The sequence below is a fragment of the Neodiprion pinetum genome, chromosome 6 (assembly GCF_021155775.2).
Source record: "Neodiprion pinetum isolate iyNeoPine1 chromosome 6, iyNeoPine1.2, whole genome shotgun sequence".
Lineage (NCBI taxonomy): Eukaryota > Metazoa > Arthropoda > Insecta > Hymenoptera > Diprionidae > Neodiprion > Neodiprion pinetum.
The window spans coordinates 30,669,359-30,694,809 of record NC_060237.1 but is presented as its reverse complement, the minus strand read 5'-3'; the positions used below and the strand labels follow the sequence as shown (position 1 = coordinate 30,694,809).

Here is a 25,451-nt window from a genome sequence, read left to right as displayed (position 1 = left end):
TCAACTATTTAAACAAACCTCACAGACCTGTACAGGTCTATAGCGACACGATCCTACAAATTACCGGCTTACCGAAAGGTAAGTCTTTTCTTAGATTTAATTATTATTCATTGTCGTTACGTGGGAGCTAGATTATTCGATGAATCATTAACTACCACCGCTCAGTACACACTCACCCCCACGTAACACTATCTACTTTTCGATTGGTCGAGTCAATACAAAATGGTTTATCTGACACTCAGTGAAATCGCAAGAAAATACCTGATCGTGATTGCAACGACGGTACTTTCTGAGAGGTTATTTTCACGAGCTGCCAATATTTTAACGGAGGACAGAAACCGACTTCCTCCAGATCACCTGCAGCAATTACTATTTTTAAATTCGTTGACGCTTAAAGAATGGCAGATGAAAGATTAAACGTCAGCGTGAAATTCCTATTTTTCACGTTTTTTTATACATAACATTGTAAAGAATCCTCAAAATTTGTTTTATATTTGTAAAAGAGTAATAATAACACAATGTTTCAGATAATTTTGTTTACATCATTATGAATCAAAAAAATGTGGGGCAAATTATACTTATTTACAAAAAACCTTCCAAACATTTCTTTTCTTCAATTATTACTATTTTTAAAATCGATTTTCACTAGATCGATTCATTGCAGTCGATTTTTCAGTCAATCGATTCTCGATAAGCCGATTCAAGATCGATCCAAGAATCGATTCTTTTGAAAAAATTGCCCATCCCTACTTCCTGTTTCCAGCGCTCGTCTCTCTACAAACTTTCAAGTTCCTAGCCCGGCTCAAATCCCCCGAAACTGGCTAACGCAGCTCCATCGCACAGCAGATCGCCGAGGCTCAACTGAGGTTCAAGCATCAGCAAGCATTGGGTTTAAGTGTTCAACACGCGACGTTACTGCTAATGGTCACCGTGTTTTTTTCAATGGCGGAGCGAGTGATGGAACGGAATGAGTGACACGTCGCGTAAAGTGAAAAACCCGCTGCTCTCCGCCGCGGCAGTGGGTTTTCCCTTCGAGGACTTTTCGGGGAATGCTGTGTTAATGCCTGTAACGCCTGCGACCTCGTCGGTGCTTCAAGATGGTGAGTAACCACCAAGGAGGTTATTAAAAATATCGTTCAGCGTGGGAGTGGCTCTTTTTTCGTCTCTCAGGGCTGTGTCATTTTTTGTTGCCGGCTGAGTTTGCCATACTAAGAGGTTTCTCACACATCGTATCACATCGATGATGTTACTCCTTGCGTTAGGTGTTGTATTTCAACAGACGTATTGCAACCCAACAATATGCCACACGTTGTTTGAGTCGATGAATTGAAGATGGATTGCGGTCTGGCTACTTTACGAAATCACCAGCAGGGGCGTGAATGAATGGTGTGTGTAGCACTGCTATCTTTTGTCTGCCTATTGCGAAATGCACCGATATTGCGCCGCCGATAAGTAGCCGTGCCAGCTTACCGACTTTAGGTAAAGACGATCTCCGCAATTATCTACCTGGGCACTTACTTGATGCAGAAATTTGAAAATGAATTTTTGCTAGACAAGTTTATGTTTATACATAATTTCTTCTTTTTATTTATTTTCAACGTACTAGTACAAGGTGAGTGTCAAAAGTTGTATCAATATCAACCGGCACCTCTCTCTGTCATGACATTTTATTATTTTGGACAGAATAAATTAAGTGTACAATACCGCAAACTAATACATCAGATTATACTTATGCTAGATCCACACCCAATATTTGAACGCGCTTAAAGATCGTTCATTTCGCCTTTTATTGGCTCTTCTTTACACTTCTCTCGTACTAAACATAGGGCAAATATCCAGCGTTAAAGATGCTGGCACACCGACATTGGATGATATCTATCTAATCGTAAAAGCAGGTTCCTAGAAACTAGTTCTTTCGGCACGCGCAGGTGGTCTTGATCCGTATCGCTGTGTATATGGTAGATCCTGACTCTTCTTGCGTCTTCGGATGCAGCAGATAATGACTAGCACGATGGCGACGATGATGAGCAGTAGTAAAAACGCACCAAGTACAATAGCGGCGATCTGGCTTTCGGACAGGTTGTCCCATGCTGGAATCGAAATCAAGTCACATTAGTTCAGGATTCAATGATCAGAGTCGAGAAAACGAAGGCGGGAAAATTCTGATCGCGTCTCTCACCGGTGACGTCGATCGTCCGAGAATTCGAATTGCCCAAGAGATCATAAGCCGTGACGACCACGCTTGTCTGACAGCAGGTTGCAGCGTATTGAAACCTGGTTGTCGACTTTGTCCCACTGACGAAGCTCGTTGTCGCCCGAATTCCTATTGGTGACGACGTTATCCGCTGCAGACCTTTTACGGAGAGATTGTTGAAACCGAATTATTTTTTTGTAGGTGTATATTTTATTCAGTCACAGAGATAAAGAGGCGTTTCCTGCACGCGACAGGTATATGTAACGTGTAATTTGTGCACAGTTCAGTGATCTCAAATTTGCACAGTCAACACTAGACATAATCGTAATTGATTCACTTTATTTCACTTGATTTCTAGCTTGATCCTCAGTGCGACCGAAACTTATGATTAGTCGTACTCGTATGATTAATTTATTCTATGATCCAGTTGAAAGTTATAGTACGTCATTATGTACAGACCTGAGTCGCTATCCTGGATAGTGACGTCGACGCTCCAAAGACTGTTGGCGCAGGTACCGCTTTCTAGCTTTCCGGCGCAGTTGTTGTTGAAGGAGTGCGTTATCGTGGGTTTGTTGGTATCCGAAATCTGTCGTCGAAAATACGAGAAATGATAGTTACTATGATGATACGTATAGTACAGGAGACACAAAATTAACAGCAAAATGGGAAAATTCAATTCACCGTAGAGCCTGTTTGGCGGACGTAGAGGTAAGTCGATTTCTCGACGGTATCGATCCCCTGGACCACCAGGCTCACGGTTCCAGTTGTCGAATCTGTCGACGACGACGGAACGAGAACGTCAGCTACGACGCTCAAAGACTGTCCCGACTCGATCCAGGAACTGTAAAATAAAAAAACGATTGAGTTCATTTGATGCGTTGCATATTGATCGTTGTTTACCACGTCAGGAAAACAGCTTCATTATTTTCTCTAAAAATTGCAGTGTTATTGATTTGTGGTAACAAACAGCCCGTTATCACGGTAGGTCAGAGGTCGTAAAAATTACGCCGCTATTCCGTACAATACTGTGAAATATGTTCAATTGATTTAGGATCTGTGATCTGGAGTTATGTAGTTGACCTCAGTCAGTGCGTCATTTGTGACAACTTTTCTAATTCGAATGAAGGTCGCTTGGATGCAAATACGCGATTATGGAATCTGAAAATCGTCACTCACTTTCTGGGCTGGAGGTAGACGACGTTCAGGGAGGTGCTTTTCGCCTGGAAGTAGTGCCTGATGGTAAGGGGGTAGTTGTTGGTGACGCGAAATATCAGCCTGGACACGCTGCCAGGTCGTCCTACCAAACTCGTTTCAGCAGTAATTTCGACGGTAGTCGTTTCCAGGCGAGTAGCCTGTTCGATTGCCGTCAACGAGGCCACTCTCATGTCCTCGAGCTCCAGAGCCTCCCTTGGCTCAGCCTTGTCCTCAGCCGTCGCCATCCTTGCCGAATAAACTCGAGTCTTTGTACGATTAATTCTCGGGTCGTAGAGCAGATCCGCGCTTTCGTCACCAGCTCCCTTTTCGTTAATTATCGTTGCTGCTCGAAGGACAGATGTCCACGGGCTTGTGGCCGTGGATCCTACGTTACAGATTGATGTTTAGTTGAGGAAGGATAGCGATCGGATCTTAATTCGTGCAATGCGATATGTTGTTTACAGATTATTTATTTTATTACGAGCTTTCATTGAACCTTAATGTGTATGCATTTGAAATATTTTCTTGGTTTGCTTGATAAAAGGAGGATGAACCGATTGAAAAATCGGCCTCGGTGTGACGTGGATTTATGACTTACTGTACACGATCTTTGACCGATGATCAAATGACGTTTGCGGCTTGCCTACACAGCGTCAGAATATAGTTTTGTGTATAATTTCAACAAACATTTCTAGCTGTCGGCCGTGACAAGACTAGAATTTTTTTGTATGCTTTTCGTTAAACCTCTGTTATAGAAAGCTAATCATTATCACCGTGGTTAACTTGCTAATGTCATGGTATCGCTCAAATTTACACACGGTTATTCTTACTGTCGATGACGCTATTGCCTTACGCATTACTGCAAATAAAGTGAAAACGGTGCTGGTAAAGAATTTGTATGGGGAAAGTCGTCGAGAAAAACCTAAAGATAAATCGTATCCGAAAAAAGTTTCTCACCTTGTACGTTGCGAGCATGTTAAAAGGCTATCTTCTTAAGGATGTATGAAAAAACGAGAAACGTATTTTTGAAATATATTCGGTATAATTAATCGACAACAATTCAACGTTTTATTGATCTGTGATTCGTGATACGAGCATAAACAGCGGACAAAATGCGCGCTACGCATCATTTGCGAGATTATTTACTTATTATTACGACATGCATGAGAGTATATACGTATAACGTGTGTCGTTTTTTGCGACATCCACAGATGTAATAAAAGTCAATGTCAAACGCCGAAGCCGGATGCTCGCGAAGCGGCGGCCGCGGCCGCGTGTTCAAGTCAGCGATGTCGGTCGCGGGCAAAGTGCGAATTATAGTTACACAATAGTTGTTATATTCACGGGCTTACTGCCAAGAGCCACGAGCCAAGAAGAGGGCGAGGGGCGGTTGTAGTTTCAGTTCTCTTGGAGCATCAGTTATCGGTCGATCTTTCCACGGCCAAGTAGCGCCGCGTTTCCCTGCAGTCCTCGTGATTTCGCTGCATTTTCGATCCGCGGATAAATAGGTACAAGAAAATCAGGAATAATGTAGACCGATCGGAAAGGCAGAGAGGATAACATTTTTCCCTCTACGTATGCTCGCGGGTGACCGAAAACTTCGAGCAGTGTTCGTGGTGCACGGTCACGCGATTCTGAATGCTGTGCGCCGATCGGTGTGACTGCATATTAATCGAGGCCATTGTTTTACTGGCTAAATCGGTAAGTCATTGTTTCGCGATTAAACACAACTTAGGTTTTCGTTGTCCAGTTCCGCTCTGGTACCACAACCACAGCTGCAGCTTTGAGATACTTTTGACTTTTGGTCACAGTCAATAACTTTGTTTTACAAAGTTTATAACCGCTAACTTTGACAAATGAAATCGATGTGCTTAACAAAATCGCAACCAGTCGCTTCCTTAAGTTTTTAACTTTACACACCTTTTGCGGTGAGCGCGTAGGATACGCGTGTTGACCCTGCACGCAGGGTGAGCGAAGCGCGTGCGCCGCGAGAAGGACAAGGGAAGTAAGGCCTTCTGGCCGCGAAGTTCAGCTTTAGGAGGTATCGATTTTCCCCTCGTCTGTTCGCAAACATGTCCGCCGCCACCTTTGCTGTCTAGCCAACGAGTTGGCGGGATCGCACGTGCTCGTCTTAAAGTCACCCCGACACTAAGTATAGCCCAGTTTGCAAATAAAAGTACATAGCAAGAAATAATCGTGAACTGTGAAAATATCCCGAACCTTCACTGACCTTTTTGCAACACGCGGTAAGTGTCAGCCTGGCGTTGCTTTAGCAGTATCTATAAGTGGTAGTAGAATAGCAACTGTAGCGTTTGTTTTTTTTTTGCCGGAAGGAAGCCATCGCGGTTTTACTGTATATCTATATCAATGACGCCGGGTATTCGCAATAAACTTTTCCGAAGTGTGGATATCGTGCGGGTGTGGGTTGATTATCATTATTCTTGCGTGTTTTTTGTTTTATCGGCAAGCAATTCTCTCCTTAATGTCGCTTGCAACAGCCGTTTTTTTATGCATGTGACAGTGCAAATTCGCACTCGAATACTACCGTGAACATTTGATCGAGGGTATGTCCACAACAAGAAAATCATTGAAAAATATCGGAATACGTACCCGTGGTTATCTCCGGTGGTAAAATAGCCCCGTTAATGTCGAGGTCAAGATCGTTCGACTCTGTGGAACCCTGAGGTCTATTCTGTTTAACAAATGATAAAAGTCGCAACTATGTATAAGATTACTGTACTCGTTTTTTGCTCTAATTGAATTTTTTTGCCCGTCGTAGTTTGACGCTGGTTAAATTCTGATAACAGCTCACAAGGAACCTACCGTTTTTCTCTTTCGTCACTTTTACTGACTTGATAAAGGCAGAACGAGGCCCCGAAGGCTGTAAGCTGTTATCGGAACACCGTCAAGTACACTTCACTGTCAGTCAACTGCTTACCTTAGGGTAAGGTTCGGTTCCAAGCCCTGTTACCAGTTGGTCAAGGTCGAATTTCGTGAATTGAAGAAAGTGGCCATTTGTTCTGTGTGCAATTGCCTCATAGTCGTTGATTTCTTCGACTCTTCCTGGCTTGTCGGCGCACCAGATACCGTTGAACTGCGGAAGATAGAAAGCCGATTAAGTGTTGTATATATGGGCGGTGTAATTTAAAAATTCAAAAATTTCAAAACCGCTTTACGCACCTCGCATCGTTTGCTCATCATTCCAGTTACCGTACTCTCTAGAAACGTCCCGTTCCCGAGCTTTCTTCCAGTAAAAAGGAGAATCGAGCTGTCTGGCTGAACCATCTTCAAGGCGAAATTCACGCACTCTAGCATCCTTTCCGCACCCTCGGACCCCGGTGCGCTCAGCGGAATCCTGGTCAAGGCTTCAGCAGCATCCCCATTGTGATCATACAGTGTTCTCACTAGTTTGCAGTCTGCAGGATTGGAAAAAGATAGAATGTCAGAGGTTATTTGGGAGACGAGGCAACTTTCTCGAATCTATTATGATCATTATGACATTCCTAGATCTGGTCGTGTCGCCTTTTAGCCGAAACTCTCGATCTGATATCGGAATACGGTGAACATGTCTTTTTCAAGTAACGATAAGTGATAGTTTATGGAAGAACTGGATAAACAGGACCAGTATATCTTTATCAATTTCACGAGTATTTTTATCATTAAAACGGTGCGCACGCAGCGGAAAATATTTAGGCTGCACCGCATTTACAGTGATAGCAGCTTGCTATTCAGCGGAACGAGAAGCATCGCAATCGATTACGCAAAGCTCCACCGAGTATACACGTATTACGTATGATCTATTTTCAACTTGTGTATCTAACATTGACTTGTATGTTTTTATTCTATTTTTTTATTTCAATTCTTTCTTTTATTTATCTCGACGGAGAACGAGGTCAGTTAGTGCCATAGCTGCACGTGGCTAAATGTGCAGCAACGTTCGATCCACACAATTCAGGCGAGTAATGTAAAGAAACGGCGTTTCATTGCCATATCGATCTACGCGGAGGGTTTAAGAGTGAGGTATTGTGCAGATGCACGCATGGAGGTTTCGGGAAATGAATATTGGCCTCCTGCTTTTGCTCGTTCGACTTGTTGCTTTCTTTAACGCTTTCCTGTTTGTTTGGAACGTGCCGAGTCTAAAGTCGTCAAGAGTATTTTTATCCTGGAGCGTGACTGAATGGTTGATCATTCTACGAATAATGCAGAGCCGCATGTTTGTCACATACGAGTTGGTCAACTTCCGTTTCGAGGGGTCAATACTGCCCCACCCTTGTCAATTCACTTTCATTTCGAAACTGGTAGAAATGATGGATGTGGTGACCCTGTTATGGAGGGTCATGCAAGACTATAAACGCTCTCACATGCGGTACATCCGCATTTTTTTAACGTAACGGAAGACCCGTGAGTGCCCGTAGAGATACTTTCTCTTTTAACAGCATCTGAGGTGTGCAAAGTCAATTCGGATAATAAGGTTTTCCTCGTGTTCGTTATTAGCCTACCAAAATAGCAAAACTTCCATAACTACTTTACTGATACCATCTCACTCACCCGTGTCGTTGTAAGCGAAGAGCAGTAAATTTTCTTGGACTTTATTGCCGGCCATTACGATCCTCCACAGGCGTTTCACGTTCTCGTAGAATCTGTCGGCGGTGTCGATCACCACGGCGATCGGTTCATTGGGGATTTTTGGACTCATGTAGTACCTTCAAAATTGAGACAAACGTTAACGACAACTGATCCTCATCCTTGCAAATCATGCACGGACCTTATCAAGCTGATCTTTTTCGTTGCCGAAAGGTTCGAGTCATTTCCCTTTTTGAGTAAAATTGTAGATTCGTTTTTAAGAGATCCGTCAAGAATTCGAGGATCGTACGAGTTCCTGAATAACTCTGCCGATTCCCGCACGATCACCATTCGCGGTTCTTGAGTGCTCGATGCATCGCCTATGGATATGCAGATAGCAGATATCCAACACCACGCACACAACGCGGCCTGAAATTGGGTCGGCGAAAAACTTGGTCCACTTTTAGTATCCTTGGACATCGTGTTTCCTCTGCGGATTCTTAGACTAAACGGATCGCGTGCTCTGCCGGTCCTTTATAAGATGGGTTAGACAAGGGGCTCGTGGTCGGTTGGTTTTTATCAAACGTTTTCAAATACCCCGCGTACACCCGCATGCAATGCCTGTGTAAATTTGGACGACCGAGCGCACATTCTTGCGCAATACTTTTGTAGATCGAACGACAACGGGTTCGGTAAACGAAAAAAGAAAGAGAGTGAGAGTGAGAGAGAGAGTGGACAGAACAGGATGCGCGTCATAGGAAACATGAAACACTCGAAGCTGTAAGGCCCGAAGGTTTCCCTTTTATCAGGATCTGTCTATTATCTCTCATAACCCAGAATTCAGGTGTTTCCCGGCATAGTTGTGGCCTCGCTTATGTGCATCCTGTTCAATATTTATTCTCGATGATGAATCGCGTGGTCGGGAGACATATTCGTAGAGTTGGGAGTTGATTCCGAAAACCCGGGACAACATTGCCACACAGAAAAACAAACGAGCGCTATCATGGCCCACTTTATATCCTATTTAATTTTTTTTTTTTTTTTACAGAAGGTGAAATAGCTAGCTTCGTAGGGCAGCAGCCTCCACCTCCGCCGTCATCCTACCCTGCTGAATTCAACGTCGGATCAGCTGCTCGCCTTGACCACCAACAGCAGTATCAGAATCAACAGAGCGCGCCTGCCACCGCGGAAATTAATCTATCGCCTATTAACGAGCCTGGAGATTCAACAGCCAGTGAATCCGCCATTCAACCCCAGAAGCAGGGCTATCTATCGTCGCTTCTTTCGTCGCTGCCAAACCTTTCCTTGGCTTCTATCACCGGCGATAACAGAGAAGACTCCACTGCCCGCATCTCCGCTGTTCCCGATTACAATTCGTATCCCTCTAACTATCCGCCAAGTAGCTATTCCACTCCCCCGTACCAATCCGGCAACGTTGGGCCATCGCCTGGGCGGCAAGAAAATCCTTACGAACTTGGAGCAACCACTGCAAGCTGGTATCAACCGAATAATTCTGCTGCTCCAGCAGCTGCAGCTCCGCTGTTTACACCTCCGGCATCTCAGCCTCCCCCCGCTGCTCTGCCCCCGACAGGTGAGTCCTGAACTTGTAGTTTTTGACCCCCTTACACTGTACTTAAATCTTTGGACCATTGTTAATTTGAACTGTTTCTTCGCCCAGGAGCTCCGTCGTCGTCTTACAGACTCGGCAACCAGCGGCGACTCAAGTATGCGCCTCCTCCCGATCTGACGACTTCCAGTCCTCGGGTCAGCGGTCTATCTCCACCCACCCCGTTGGTCCCGCAGCCGGCGTTTTCGCCTGCAGCCCCGCCGACGGTGTATCAGCCTCAGCTTGCGCCAAGTCAAGTTCCGCCTCTAGCGCAGAGGCCTGAGTCCCAAAACGCGTTCCCGAGTGAGCAGAGAACTCTTTCACAGAGCATAAAGCCGCCGATCTCCGAGCCAGCAACACCGCAAAACACCCCGGCGAATCCGACGCCCTTGTCGACCTTCGCGCCTCCGACTCCGGGCCGCGACTGGGGCCCAGGGGTTGACGAAACTCGGCAAGACAGCGAGGATGATGCGCTGCGTGACGTAGATCTTCGCGAGCCCTCACCCTCGGCGTCGCTTCCGGTCCCGTCGGCGCCGGAAGTCGGTTTCACCCCGGAAAACAATCTTCCGTCTTCGTCCTCGTCACCGTTTGCCCCGATCTCGGCGGCGCGGGTCTCCGAGAAACTTGAACATCTTCTGGCCACCAGGAAGGAGCTTTCGCCGAAGGTCACCGAACGGGAGTCCCTCGATTTTGGGGGCGAAAAGCTCGATTCCACCCTTGTCTCATCCACCGCGGCATACTTCGCACCGACCCTCGATCGGCCCGCGTCGAATTCCAATTTTTACGACCCGACCAAGTTCCAGGCGGAGATCCAGCCACTTGCCGGGACTCCGGCGCCCCCGTCCACGACATCGACGCTGCCACAACCCAGCGCGGTTCCGAGCTTTTACAACCCTTCGCAGTTCTCCACTCCGGCGGATCCTCAGCCTCAGCTACAGACGCAGTCTCTTTCGGTGCTGGAAAGTTTCGCCCCTGTTTACAATCCGCAGAGCTACTTCTACCCTCCGGCCTCGAACGCAGCTTTGCCTGACGATCCTCTCGGAAGCGGAAACAGCCACGAAAACCCGGCGTCTTATTTCACCCCTCCGTCTCCGCCTATGGGAGTCGCCGTTCCTGAACCCACTGGATCCGCCACTCTTGATCCCATTCAGATGTCAGTTAATCCCCTTGGGAGTTCTGGACACGCGAATACCTTTGACAGTGGACTGCCAAATCTACCTCCGAGTCTACATAATTTGGTAAGTGTCGTTGTCGGACTTCGTGTGCCTGTGGCGCTTTAATTATCGATGATGAGAAAGTGAGCAACCGAGTATTTTTTAGGATTGAAAGTTAGAAACAGTCGGCTGCTATTTTTATTTTTTTTTAATTTCACTTACAAATCAAGCAAAATTCAGAATACTTCCTGAACCGGAATGGAGACGAACTAGTGAAAGTGATTACCAACACGATCTAGTCTCCATCGATAGTCGAAAACTTCGAATGTTAGGCCATAGTAGAGGCATAATTTAGGAACAACGCCAGTTTGTCATTTATTGTACGATCCAGAGATTACATTTTTCGAGAGAAATGTTTATTTCTGCATTTATTCATTACGTCCAGTGAATCGGTTGTTTAATTTTTTTTTTTCTCCTTGACAAAATGCCTGTGCTTCTTTTATTTATGTTCGCGCTTCTCATGGTGATTAATTCGACAAGCATCTACTGTTGCATCGGTACCATAAAGATCAATTTTGTTCTGTTTAGTCTTTGAAGATCAGAAATCACACACACATCTTGGGAAATGGCTTCTCTGTTTAAACAGATATTTTACCCGACGCTCGATCAGTTGTTGATACGGTTCAAAATACTAGTGAGTTTTAAGGCTTCACTTACATTGTGCAATTGAAAACTAAGTGTTACACGTACTTTCGGAATGTAAAACTGGAGTGATTCATCATGCATTTCGAAGGAAATTAACTGAGAAATATTTCAACATCTTGTTTCATTTTCGTTTCGAGCTTAGGCTCCAATTTCCCAAAACCACACACAATTGCACGCTCCTCAAACTTTCCGTACAAATGCAATCACACGGAGCGATCGCGAATGGTCGAGCTCAAGTACTTGGCATCCTTGCATATAACCGGTCGCATAATTTCCCGGCTGGTAGGAAAGTTCAAGTCCCAGGTGGTGAATACGTGCCTATACCCACATTAACTAAATACGTACACGGTGAGGTACGGCCACGTACATCCTACATGTGTACCTTATATGTACTTTTGCTTGCTCAGCGTTATAAACATGTACTCCCATCTGGAGCTATTCCCATAACCCGTTGAAATATATAAAGTTCTCATTCATTTTTGTTGGCTCGATGAAAATATCCAACCTCTCATTGTTTTCCCACGAGCAAACGGTTGTACCGCGCCGTGTGTTTGACCATGTTAATCATTTACCCCTAATTCATTAGGTATTCTAACGAGCGTCTCGTGTTGGCACAAGATGTCCACCCGTCATTCAATTATTATGAAATTTTGTCGCACAATCTTCAGGACAAAATTGGAACGACGAAGTCGGGAATTTTTTATTGGAATAATCCGAATTCATCAAAGTTCAATCAAATATCGAGAAACGGTGTTAGAGTCGAATGCAAAGTGTTTTCACAATCGAATATATTTATCCGAATGGCGCTGTGGTGCTTAAGCTTTGAGTCACGGTCATTGGAGGAAATTTATTACCGAATCTTGTGTCAGAGAGTTTGATTATAAATGAGACGGTATAGTTTGAAACAGTGGATTACCTTGGAACGATGTGTATTTGCAATGCACTTTCACTCCTTGATTTTGATAAAAAAATTTTTAAAAAAATCACTGACCTGAATGAAGCATGCATAATTTTGAAAGCATTATGTAATTACTGTATTTGACACTCCGTGATGTACCCGTCCACCCCTCGTTCACGATCGTACTTGCACTCGTTGACACAGGGTAACATACTCGTTTACAGGCCGCAGGCACCTCGGCACCGAGACAGATGACGTACCGGCCGGTTTACCAGCACTGGTTCCACCGCAAGGAGGTGGAGACCAAGGTGCTCTGGCTGCCGTTCTCAATGCAGGACAGTCTGAACCTGGAGCAGGTTCACAACTCGACTGAAATCACTCCCGAGACCACCGTCGCTACCGAGGGCGGGCGGTACGACGTCGACATCCTCAGGCGACTTAGGACCCCTGTATACTGGTCCGGGGCCCCGAACGAGGTCCGGAGGTGTTCCTGGTTCTACAAAGGACCCACCGAGTCCCGGTACGTTCCCTACGAGGAGAGCGTCGCCGCCAGACTTGAGGAGGAGTACCAGCAGGCCTGCAACACGGATGCATGGGGTAGGCGAATCGAACTGAACAACGGGGAGCACATCATCTTTCACAGCCCCACTGTCCAGGTCCATTATCTACAGCCTGGATCCCCGGAGCCGACTACGTCCTGGGGGAGCAATAGCGTAAGTGTTACGATCCACGCCTTTAGCGTGTAGAAATGTTGGTCGTCGTGAATTTTTTTTTCACAGTCGAGTCTATATAGAGAAACCCGCTTTTCCTCGCACTTCCTGAATGACAAACTTTTATCAAACGCACGCATGGCTGTGATTTTTCTTTTCGCAACGTTGTATCGAATTCACGAGACCCGTTGGTCCATATCCGTATTTCACGACTATCGGATCCAGTTATCTGTATGGTTGTAATTAACGCACGCATGGTTCTGTTCGATTTCTGACCCTTGCTATTTAAGGGTTCAGAGGACAGTGCGTATTTGCAGGGCACGACGCTGCGGCCGCGCGTCGTTAAACGAGGAGTCGACGAGTTCAACATCGACGAGGGTGAGCCTGAGCAGGTCGACCACCTTCTCTTCCTCGTACACGGCATCGGAAGCGTTTGCGATCTCAAGTTCAGAAGCGTCGAAGAAGTTGGTAAGTTCTTCGCGGCTAAATTCCCGGCAGCAGAGACGATCACGATTCATTTGAAAAACATGTCTAATCATCGGCAAGAAAAATAATCACCGTTCACTATTTTACTTCGACAGTCGACGAATTTCGCAGCATATCTCTACAGTTGGTTCAATCCCACTACCGTACAGCGAGTGAGCAGGGAATAGTGCACAAAATGGAGGTGTTGCCGATATCCTGGCACACAACGCTGCACTCCGAGGACACCGGGATCGACAAGAAGCTGCAAGCAATAACGCTCGACAGCATACCGAAGCTGAGGTACTTCACGAATGACACTCTGTCCGACATACTCTTTTATACCAGCCCGATATACTGCCAAACGATTATGCAAACCGTCGGTCACGAGATGAATCGGCTCTATGCGCTGTTCAAGAAGCGGAATCCTACCTTCGATGGCGGAGTCTATCTCGGTGGTCATTCCCTGGGGAGTCTGATATTGTTCGATCTCTTGTGTCACCAGAAACCACCGAAGAACGAGGAGGAAGACACGATCAAGGAGAAGCTTGAGGAGGAGAAGGAACCCGGCGACGAGGCGGTCGTAAGTTCGCGCGAATCACACGCTGTGTTCCACCAAAATCTGTGGCAGCCAGAGACTGTTAATTCGAATCAATTTTCAGAAGGATGACGACGTAGTCAACACGGTGAAAGAGCCGAAAGCGAAGCCTCGGAAGAGTATGCTCAGCCGGAAAATCAGCTACGTAATGGGCTCGGCTGGCACCGGTCAACCCTACATCAATTATCCTCAGCTCCACTTTCATCCCAGCGCCTTCTTCGCCCTTGGAAGTCCAATCGGGATGTTCGTAACTGTTCGTGGCATTGACACCCTCGGTGAAGACTTCGCTCTTCCCACCTGCCCCGCTTTCTTTAATATCTTTCACCCCTTCGATCCCGTCGCCTATCGAATCGAGGCTCTCATTCATCCGGACGCGAGCAAGTTTCGCCCAAAGCTCATTCCCCATCACAAAGGAAGAAAGCGGATGCATCTCGGTGAGGATATTTATGTTGGAACAAATATGTGGCTCAATTTATTCTCCCGTAATTGAGCGGCAATTCCCTAATGACACAATAACGTATCATTTTCAGAATTGAAGGAAACGATGGCTCGCGTTGGGGCGGATCTGAAGCACAAGCTCCTCGACTCGGTGAGAAGTACTTGGAACTCGGTTTATCAGCTGGCCATGTTCCACAGATCGGACAACCAGGCGTTGGAGCAGGAAATTGACAAGGTGGTCGAGGAACAATTGAACAACGCGTCAAGCGAGCCCGTGAACAGCCAAGTCGAGGACTCCGGCGATGACATCAAGATCGGGAAATTGAACGGCGGTAGAAGGGTGGATTATGTTTTGCAAGAAGCCCCGTTCGAGTACATAAACGAATACATATTCGCACTCACGAGTCACGTGTGTTATTGGTTAGTAAATTCCAGCGCAGATTCTTGGAAATTATTATAATTATTCAGAGAGAGCGAGGATGATGTATTTTATTATAGTATCTCGCAATGTCGGCGATTAACAACGCAAAGCTTATGCGTATGGTAATCATTAGACGATTCGGATGGAGAGAGGGGTTCATTTAAATAACTAAACGCAATTTTCTAGCGATTGAGAAAAATTTTAATGCAATCATAGCGTTTGACCGTGCAGAATTAGAAAATAGAAGCAGCTGCTGGCGCGTGTGAATGTTATTGAAAATGAGAAAATGAAGATAAAATGGATAAAAAGTGAAAGCAAATCCAGCAAATTTCCTCTTTTCGAACGGCACGCCGTGTACCAATCTCTACAAATTTTTAACGTCAAACTCGGTTTCGCAAAATGTTAATAACCATTTGGTTTATGATTCAGGGAATCGGAGGACACGATGCTGATGATGCTGAAGGAGATATACGGCTCGATGGGAATTCAAAGCGACGCACAGCTGCCTCAGCAAACATTGACAATAGAGAGAGCACCGCTGTCGACGGTTGTTATGCCGCGAGCAAATCAGCCCGCCTACACGAGCAATCCCGGCACGTCAGCCGTCGCTGAGTCTAGTTTCGACGGTAAAAGTACACCGGTTGTAATGGGAATGGATCCGACAGCTCCGATAAGCGAGAGGCCTGTGGGACCTCCACCCACTACCGGATTCCTTCGAAAGTCGTGATCCGATACCTTTGCCGCCAAACACCGCGATCAAATACTCGCTCAACTAGTTTGACGCTCCGATTGTTTCACGAACACGTAGAACGAGAAGGTAAAGAAGGGGAAGTAGAACAAGGAGCGAAAAAAGATGACAAATGACAGTAGAATTATATGCCGAATATATACAGTATCGAAAGTTTAACGAAATGCCTTTTGCGCAATCAAAACATTATTCACAACTTTCAACGAAGGTACCTACGCGAGATAATTTTCAATTTTTGCGACCAAGAACAACTCGAGGTACTTTTTGGTTTTTTTTGTCTTTTTGCCTGTACGTATTTCTCTTATTTTTTAGTTTCCTATCGCTGAGCTATTCGCCACATCGTCTTCACCATGTATAAACTTTTTATTTCTTTCAAATATGTCCTCATTCTACTAATGTTTCTTTTTTTCTCTTAAGTGGTTTCAAAATATGTATATATTGAATAACATAATCAAAAAACTATTTTTCTTCCTTTTTTTTTGTAAAATATAAATATCTAGATATACGAATAAAATACTATATTAATATTTATTAAAATCCGGATACAGATTATTTGTGTATTTTAATAAATTGATATTCTTCTAAGAATTGATTTCCACAGATTTGTCCTTTCCATGACTTGTTAACAATGTTGTTTCAATTTTCAATTGGACATATGTTACAGCAACAATTCCGACTCTCGTACACGATGAAAAACGATAATTCGGGTCTATTTAGCGTTAGTCCAACGCGATGACAAATTCAGCGACAGACGATACCGTGCTTGGTTTTTTCCTCATGTCGAATATTTGCGATCAGCCGTTTCCTGTCGTTAATTCTGTTGTATAGAAAGGATAAAATAAACCAACCTACGTCGCGGATAACCAATGATTGACAGATATCTTCGTCTCTCTTTTAGTTCCCGGATTGAAGCACCTCGTGCGGAGAATTTTACCGCGCAATTGGCAATTTAGCACGCGCGCGCAGTTCGCGCAAGCGCCGAGGAATTTTCGAGCTTTCGAAGCGGTTGAAACACGTCCGCCCTTTTCCTCCCTGTCCTCGTTTCTCTCTCCTTCTATCCCTCTTTGTATTCCTCTATTACTCTCTCTCTATTCTCTTCCTCTCCTCTCCTCTCGACCCGCTGCACCGGCTGTCGTTATATGTACCTACATGTGCACTTCGAAGAGTTCGTCGCCGCCGCCGGCGTCGTTGTCGCAGTTTCTTGGCCGCGGTGCCGCACACAAAGGTAAATTTAAATAAAATTACTTTATGTAACAGCTAGTTGAGACGCGAATGTGCGCGCATACAACGGAATTAAGCAGTAGATCGCGGTTAACGTAACACGGCCGAGATGCAGGCGGGCGGAACAACGCTGAAAACGCTGTGAGTATAATCGACGATGAGTTCTTTTTTTTTTAAATAAATTCCTGATCACCGTTACTTCTTTCGATGCTTCGACCTATCGAGCAGCTGCATGCGAGATCTTAATGCTTCTGATTATTTTTTTCAACTATAATTCAAAGCAAACAGGTTCCTTCTTTCCTTATCGCTTCACGTGCCCGTTCTAATAGGAATTTCCAGAAATTTTATCTATCTTCGAGCCGAGCATGTCGAGCTTCATTTACGACACTTGAACAGATAAAACCCAGCTAGCAGCTATCAAGCGGCGGAAGATCGTGACAAAGGATTTATCAATATTGAAAGCGAGGCATCTTTCGTTAAATTTATATTCATAATATGAAATTATATTTACTTGGGCTTACTTTATCAAAGATTGCCGTAAAAGGTTTTCTTTCTTCTGCTTACACAGCTTTTGATTAGCCGCTTGATTAAATTCAAATGTGTAAATAATTACATTCTAGATATATATATATCTGTAATCGATGATATCAACGTGCGCGCACTTCATCTTTCTGCAATCTTGAACGCTGACAATCCGCCTCGAACCTGCATGTTTGCATTACTTGCAGTTTATAATTTTTTACGACTTTCGTGGGCTAATACGTTCGAGGCGTCAAGATTTATGTATAAAAAGTGAAGGACGCGATTGAAAAAGTTGCCAAAATAAACAGAGAAACAAAATTCATTTTATGCATAAATTTGACGCAAGGCAATTACTTATCCGCGTTTCATATTTTTTCTCTCACAAATGAATGTAATCACTCAGTTCCTTTTTCTTTTTCATTATTATTTCGACGTCTGAATAGGCGAGGCAAGAATCAAGCGCCCACTCGTGTAACAGGTTTTTATTGCGGCAGCCTGCCCCCGCACGATTTGATATTTGCGTGCTGTACCTAAACGAGCCCTGTCTCCTTTGCTTTTCGCCCACAGATACGTTGGGAATCTCGACTATTCCGTTTCGGAGGATTTGCTCTGCGCCCTATTCTCACAAATTGGGAATGTCAGGGGATGCAAAGTCATCAGAGAGGTAAGAGAATTCGAACGATCAGAAAAATTGCGTCTCAGTTTGGCGAAAAATTTACTGTCCCGAATGCCTTATAAATCACTGACGATGAACCATAATTGCAGGGCGGGGTTATAATTCGAGAAAATAAAGAACTTTGCGGTTTGATAATTCTATGGAAACAATTCTTGGATTTCTTCAACTGAGATAAGGAACCGGGAGAATAGTTTGAGTTATGGACAAAATAAAAACTTGCTCAAATTCATGGCTGCCGTATCTTTGAACGTAGGTCTTTTCAAACCGAGCCGGCAATAATACGTTTGTCCAGTGATAACGATCCCGCTATTTATTTATAAGTTATACCCGCACCGGCAATCAACGATCTTCGTTATCGAATTCGTCGCTGAGCCCGAGTTACTCATACCGAGCTAACAATAACGTCCACTTACGCGTAGCGATACTCACTCGACAAATTATTACCGGGTAAAGCACATCAATTATTATCGTACTGTACTGCATTTAGTCTATCGTGGGCTCAAGGAATACATTATTCCAACTAATTGTACGATAGCGTTGAGTAATGCGGGGCATTTGAGAAGGCGAATAACGAAAGAAAATACTTAAAAAGTATGTACAAATGAAAGTTAACGAACGCGAACTGTAGTTTCTACAATTGAGAGAGTTTAAAAAATAATTCTTCTTGTACTTCCTTTTCTATTATTACTTTATACGAGAAATTGTATCTAATATTTTAGTGAAATTTATCGCGGATTTCCACTTGGAGCAAACATTCTAATTATATTCATTATTATATCCACAGGCGTTGCAACGTATTTAATTCGCGGATCACTTTTGCATTCTTCTCTACTCGATTATGCAAAGTTATAAATATCGCAAATGTATATAGTAAAAATGGCCACGTAGTTGTTCGAATATCCGAACGTAACGTGGTTTAATATTTAGCTCTTATAATATCGTTGGTAACCGATTCAGAGAAATCAACGATACTTATCGGGGAAAATGTAAATTGGTGAAAAAAATTTTGGTAGAAAAATGCGAAGCAGAGGAAAACGCGCGCGCAACAAATCTCTGACTATGATATTGTATAATGTTTTTCAGAAACGCACGAGGTCGCAGAAAATCTTAGCGCAGGCGTCGGCGCGATGCGCACGAGTAGCAAAAAGTGCGCGCGCGCATCCACGCGGATCAGGTTTGTACACTTTTCTCCTTGATTCGTGTAACTGTATAATCTCTGTGGATATACAGTATACTTTTCATTTCGTTTTCTACGCCGCATGTCCTGTTTTGTACAGTACGCTGCATCGTATGTCCCGTCTTATATACTGTCGCTCGATCTTGACTCACGTTTCCTGCTTTTACGCTTTCCTCCCGCTTGAAGAAGCAGGCCTCCTCCTTCCAGGAACGTGGCAATTTAGAATTCGTACGATTTCAGGTGTTTTTTTTACTTATTTTTTGTCACCTCGCGCAAGAGCGGTTATTTTTCTACCTCCTCGATACCAGGCAAACTTTGCCTTGAAAACAGGAAATTTTGAATTTCTCAGCTCGATCTCGAAGATTCTCTGCACCGACATCGGTCACCGAGGTGAAACCGATCGCTTCAACCGAAGAAGCAAAGGTATTTTTATCTCTGGCACGTCAATTTTTTGCACTCGACACTCTCTCACTTATTCCAACGTTTCCAGTTTTCCTCACTTCTTTCTTTCTCCCTCTTTTTATTTGTTTGTTCATTTTTTGCTGTTCGTTCGCAGCCTTTCGGTACACCAATATACACCTGAATTTCATCTGGCTCCGTTTTTCTTGACAAATCAGGAATCAAGGGTAAGAACAAGGTTCGTTTATTGCCCCCCCCCCCTCCATTCCCTCCGCCATATGCCTCTCGCATTTTGTCCCTCGTTCGCTACCCTTATTATTACGTGTATTATATGTATGTATATACAAACTCACATTTTCCCCGTCGAGACTGAATGAAAATCCGCATCTGCTCCTGTGTCCCCTGTACTTGGTACGTAAGATAAAGTCCCGCATAATCCTCGCACAAACCCGGACCTGCTCCGGGTCAAATGCCTCGGTTTCTACAGAGAACGTAAAGATACTGCGAGGTGAAAATCTTTTCATCAAATTACATTTTATACATCTTCTCATAACCGTTTACCTAAGCTTTTTCACATTATAAAATATGGTGTAAATATATCTATGTATCAAGGAGATTAGTGCACAACTAACTGTGACCAGTGCCGCATTCTCTCGGTGGCTGTGATACCTGGATGTTGTTAAGCTTATTTGCGATTCATGTGAATTTATTTTCTTCCAAAATAATGCAACAGTCGCAAGGAAAATGAAATCTCACAGTTGTGTTCAAGACTCTTTGGACGAATTTTCCGTATACGTTAGAGGTATTACTTTTCACGGCCACCAAGAATGCCGTATCTGCTGTGTACTCGTTGCGTTTCACAATTATTCACAATGCCAACTGTACCTGCGTGATTACACATTTGCCGCTTCAACAGAGCGGGAACACAACGACATACACACATAGGTGATGATCCTAATCTCGTGTGTAGAATTATACGGTCGGAACGTTTCATGAAGGTGGTTCCAGATCGTGACTACATCGCACAGCTATTTGGGAAATGAAACTAAACACAAAGAAGTTAACAAATACGAAGATTTTAACGAAAGATAATTCTTCCGCTGCCTGGGAACGCGTGTAACAAAACTCGCCAGACGTTACGTGAACTGTTTCAAAAAAAAAAAAAGAACTCGAGGCGCGGTACGACACGGAAATTAGGTAAGTATCGGTTTAATTTTATGCACATTGACACATTGTGAACCCGTACAAAGGTACGGTGTTAATTTCAGTACGTATAATGACGAATAATTTGCGGATTATGCAATGCGTTTAGATCTGTAAAAAATTTCATCGTGGAATTCGAACAATGGAAATACGTGACACGATAACTGGAGTCGTGCGTCGATAAAAGTAAAATAAAATAAAATCCAAAATGACGAATGTAGTTGCAGCGTGGATTTCTCAGAGGTATGCATATGACAGAAATGCGAGATTGCAGAAACGTGAAAATGGCTCGCGTTACGCTATCGTATAATCTTTCGTCGTTTCGTCGTAGTTTGATATACCGTCCCTAGAAAGGACGCGGAGTGAGGTATAAACATAAACCTACGCGATGTACGCGTGTGTACGTAAAATGAGATGAATTACTTGAAAATAAAGGAAGAAAAAGAGAAATAAAACGGAATTAAGTCGTAAAAGATTTACGGTTTTCATACCGCCGGAAACCTTTTGTTGACTAATTCACCCTACCTTTTTCCATAATCCCTCGCGAAGGTATGTCAGGCATTACAGGCAGGCGGAGGTGTACATACTACGTACGCGAATAAAATATTTATAGATGCTACAATAGCGTGTGAGTAGCGCACTGGTAATGAAGGTGGTTCATATTTTATGCACATTCAATAACAAGGGAAACGTGTTTGTTCAGGGTAAAAAGGAACGAGCAATAAAGAAAAAAGGTAGAGAAAGAAAAAAACAAAAACAGGCAATGAAGAAAGGGTTAGACCAGCCGGTACTTTGGCTTGATAGGCTATTTCCTGGCTACCTGTTTACTAGGATGTCCGACCGGTGGTGGATACTCATCGAGCTTTGATGTCCCCCGTGAAAACTACGTGGTTTACGACGAAATATGTCCTTCTCTCTATATTATTATTATTTATTTATTTTTTTTCAAATTTACTTTTTGTTCCTAAATCGGAAGCAGGTAACTATTTCTTCAATCTCATATCGCCTTACCTTTTCTACTGACGAGCGTAGTAGTGTGGGTAAAAAATTTTGTATCGACAGGTCACAATGTTTGCGTGAACGTTTTAGGTAATTGGGGAAAGACCGTTAATTGATCGTTATATTATTACGATCGCAAGACCGAGCATGTGCAGGTAAACGTAACGGTTATATTCATTCTAATGTACACGTATATACTCGAAACGACAGGTTTTAATTGGACTCACTCGCATTACGGAATTGACACGGAACTCGTGCGCTGTGTAGGTTTATGCATCGACACCTTAAATTTGATGTGTATTTTGTAGTTTTTTTTTTTTTTTAGTTTAACACGATGTATGTATAATTTAGCATTAAAGTAAAAATTTTATAGTTTCCTATCTCGGTGATGAAGTCTTTTCTTTGGCCAAGTTTACTCCAAGAAAGTTGAAAATTTTTTGAATTATCGTTTCGAGTATAAATTTTTCATACAGAGAAAGAGGGAGACAAAAAACATAAATAAATAACGCCTCGATTGTTACTTCAAAAGACACGTTGAAAACTTTTGCCACATAATTGCGACGATGCCGAATTGAAATACGCAAGTCATGTGACGTCGGAAAGAAATTGTTCGAGACAATAGCGCGCGGTTTTGAGTAAGAGAAATTTTCACCGAGGATGAATTCGTCATCTGGCACGCGTACAATAAGACATTAAACGACACGAGCCGGAAGGATGAGTGCACGCGAGGAAGTGAAAACGCGGATATCAGTCGGCGAATGAAATCGGCACGCATTAACACGCATCGCCCGGGAATCGGTTGGCCTGGGATTATGCAGGAGCGGCGAGTATTCTTCGTATGAACTCTTGGAATAAGGCCAGACGCCCAAGGTGCGGACGGCCGGATCGAGACCTGCGGAGTCTTTTCCCGGAATCCCGAGCCAAGCTGGTGGAAAAGAAGTCCCAGAGGAATTCCCCGTCTTATCTGGCAGATATTCAGGCGACATGTTTCGGGGGCGCCTATCTTTCCGCACACATCCGCGTATGCCTCGCAAATCAAAACCAACAATAAAATGCAACTGCTTCCTTCCGATGTATTCGCGTATGCAGAACCGATCCGAGGGCTTGCGGACGGACTTTGGTTCGCGTGCTGGGATAGCGGCGAGCCAAAATTACTCACTAAATTGGAGGGTTCGCGTTCCAAGTTTCTCGGATTGCTACCAGCGTTATCCAGATTCACCGCTCGAGCCGACGAGTCTGACCTTTTCCTCTTCCTCATCATTTTGTTTTGTTTTCAGTTTTGTCCAAACATTTTTCAGCAGCACGACGAAAAAGACGGTTCTTGTTACTAAATTCATTACGAAACAACCTAGAGTTTTCAACGATTTTTTTCTCACCAAAACCAGCTGACGCTTTGATTAATATTTGGTCTGTTTAATTTTTTAATCAAATTAAGAGGACAAGATTGATAAAAGTAGGAAGAGCTTCTTTCTTTTGCAGATATTATTAACCCTAATTGGTCACTTGGGGTGAATATCACCCTAAACATTTTTCAAACTCCTCGTAGAGTCCCTTAGTACCTTAACTTTGGTTAGGAAAACCGAGAAAGTTCCTTCCGCGATCCTTAAACAATACCTAGATATGTTCTTTTAGATTTTTAGAACTCATCGTTGAAGCAGGATATTGCTTGTTTGGAGCTGGGGTTAATTTCACCCTGTGCGACGGTTACGCGATTCTACCGAAGCGTGACCAATTAGGGTTAACAAAGCATTGTCCTCACAATCAGTCGGGAAAATTTACAAACGTAGAGAGTCGAAGAGGTGAAATTTTACACGATTTTGTATACAGCATGTTACACATGAAAAAAAGCAGTAAGCGAGAAGAAAAAAAAAAAAAAAAACAACCAGAAATTACGGAACTAGACAAAAAGTAAATCGCTAAATAAATATAAATGAAATTGAACCAATTTACCGGTGCCTGGGTTATAGAGTTTATACATACACTCTCGGCGTGTAGACACATACGTATAAACGTATACGCATCGCAGGGTAGCCGGTGAAGTACAGTTGGGTACATATTTGCCTATTATATTTACGTACGGGTATCGAATACCTTGTAGTTTAATCGCAGTCACGCGATACGCGAGGAAAAAAACCGAGTCACGTCGTCAAGCACCCCAAGCCAACAAAAGCAACGAACTATACTATTAGGTACTTAGAGAACTTCTCGGACTATCAGTCAGAGTTTTTGCAACCTTGTAGATGCAATCTGCAATCTCAATTACAGTTTCTATACATGATATTTGTATCGTTTGATAATCAGATAATTGCTGTGATACTCGACGTACGTACTCGAATTTTCTGTATCATTGACGGATCATAAGATTAGTATAACTCGTTCACCTCCAAGTTAAAATATCAATGCAAAATGCCTTTATTTGAGCAAAGAAACACTTTTAGGATGATTTTTTTAAGATTTTTTTGGATATGTCTCAGAAATTGAGTTTATTTCTTTAAACTTTTCATTTTTCTCGCCGTGTGAGAATAATTCTATAAAATAAATAGCGGCAATCGTTTTCATAGAAAAATTTATCTGTATATCGTAAACTAGATAATTATTTAATATGCATTGAAAAACCGAATTCGAGGTATGAAAATGTTTTTGTGTATTGATCCAAGATTTCGTCTATCGTTTCAAGATTTTTCCAGACACTAATTTATACGTTTCGTTAAAACGAGCTTGCATGACCTGAGAATATAAGCCTGAATAACAATTATCGATATTGTTCAGAGAGTAAAAACGATAGAAAAAAAAACCAGTCGACGGGGGTTGAAAAATCCTTCACCGCAGTCCAGATGCAGATCATGCGGATGCACCGCGGGATCGAGCTTGCGGGCTTTGCAGGCGCATTTTCTCACTCAAGTTGAGCGCGGGCTGCGCCACGCCTTTTATTTATGAACTATTTGCGGTAACGAGATTTACGAGGTGAATCGAAAAGCCATAGGGGAGCGGAGGGAAAAAGTTGGTGGTGCAGCACGGGCCGATCTCGCGGCGTCGGCACACTGGCCTCGTTCCAAATCTGCTCCTGAACGACCTTTTTTCTGTACTTCACCCTCTTCGCTGTTTCGTTTTTCCCATTTTTTTCCCCGTTTTATTTTCAAATTTTCTTTATTTCTGTTTCAACGTTTTTCTCGCCTCTCTCCATCCCCCTCTCCCGCTCTTTCTCTCTCTCTCGCTCTTCAATCCAGCAGGCAGCTTGATTTATGGCGTTGTTGTATTCCCCGGGCACCTCGCAGCCGCCTCCCTCCCACTCTCTAATCGACAACCTAATCGCGAGCAATTATAGAGCGAGAGAGAGAGAGAGAGAGAGAGAGAGAGAGAGAGAGAGAGAGAGAGGAGAGAGAAAGAGAACCATCGTGAGCCAGAGAGACCGGGGTGCGAAATTTCCCGTTGCTGCAGAGTTTGCGTAAGAGACGCGCCGTTTCTCGGTCAATAATTTTTCCCATCGAAAAACCCCCAACGATTTGCGTAGCGCAACTTCTACGCAAAAGCCTTATTGTCAGTTATTACTGTGAGTTACGGAC

At 43.7% G+C, this 25,451-nt stretch overlaps 3 protein-coding genes across 9 annotated transcripts in view; 2 read left to right on the top strand and 1 right to left on the bottom strand.

Moving 5' to 3' along the window:
- The first annotated feature begins 890 nt into the window (after positions 1–890).
- On the top strand, positions 891–16,153 carry LOC124222383 (SEC23-interacting protein). 3 transcript variants are annotated; one of them, XR_011177520.1, is made up of 10 exons: positions 891–1,100; positions 9,000–9,542; positions 9,630–10,795; positions 12,539–13,027; positions 13,315–13,492; positions 13,606–14,069; positions 14,149–14,518; positions 14,615–14,942; positions 15,373–15,760; positions 16,004–16,153. XR_011177520.1 is itself a non-coding variant. In XM_069137357.1 (9 exons), exons 1-9 carry the CDS (start codon positions 968–970, stop codon positions 15,668–15,670), a joined length of 3,942 nt encoding a protein of 1,313 aa, XP_068993458.1. In that variant the 5' UTR covers positions 891–967; the 3' UTR covers positions 15,671–16,153. The 3 variants fall into 3 exon arrangements, 2 of the variants coding, with proteins under 2 accessions (XP_068993458.1, XP_046489225.1); XM_069137357.1 differs by having other exon boundaries at positions 13,342–13,492; positions 15,373–16,153; XM_046633269.2 differs by having other exon boundaries at positions 15,373–16,153.
- On the bottom strand, positions 1,650–23,895 carry LOC124222386 (uncharacterized). 3 transcript variants are annotated; one of them, XM_046633272.1, is made up of 11 exons: positions 23,869–23,895; positions 20,040–20,167; positions 7,937–8,091; positions 6,569–6,804; positions 6,327–6,482; positions 5,999–6,080; positions 3,371–3,773; positions 2,876–3,035; positions 2,654–2,780; positions 2,180–2,353; positions 1,650–2,090 (listed from the first exon to the last, which is right to left on the bottom strand). In XM_046633272.1, the coding sequence occupies exons 1-11, from the start codon at positions 23,887–23,889 to the stop codon at positions 1,900–1,902; spliced, it is 1,833 nt and encodes a 610-aa protein (XP_046489228.1). In that variant the 5' UTR covers positions 23,890–23,895; the 3' UTR covers positions 1,650–1,899. The 3 variants fall into 3 exon arrangements, with proteins under 3 accessions (XP_046489228.1, XP_046489227.1, XP_046489229.1); XM_046633271.2 differs by lacking the exons at positions 20,040–20,167; positions 23,869–23,895 and adding an exon at positions 8,154–8,446; XM_046633273.1 differs by lacking the exons at positions 7,937–8,091; positions 23,869–23,895 and having other exon boundaries at positions 20,040–20,088.
- LOC124222387 (nucleolysin TIAR) overlaps positions 16,351–25,451 on the top strand; it is a 376,350-nt gene continuing 367,249 nt past the window's right edge. For 2 of the 3 annotated variants that reach the window (XM_046633280.2, XM_069137358.1), the window contains exons 1-2: positions 16,351–16,916; positions 18,002–18,098. In XM_046633280.2, the coding sequence (XP_046489236.2) occupies positions 16,831–16,916; positions 18,002–18,098 (183 nt within the window). In that variant the 5' untranslated portion in view covers positions 16,351–16,830. Of the gene's footprint in view, positions 17,054–18,001; positions 18,099–25,451 lie in introns of all 3 variants that reach the window. The other variant, XM_069137359.1, reaches the window with a different exon arrangement.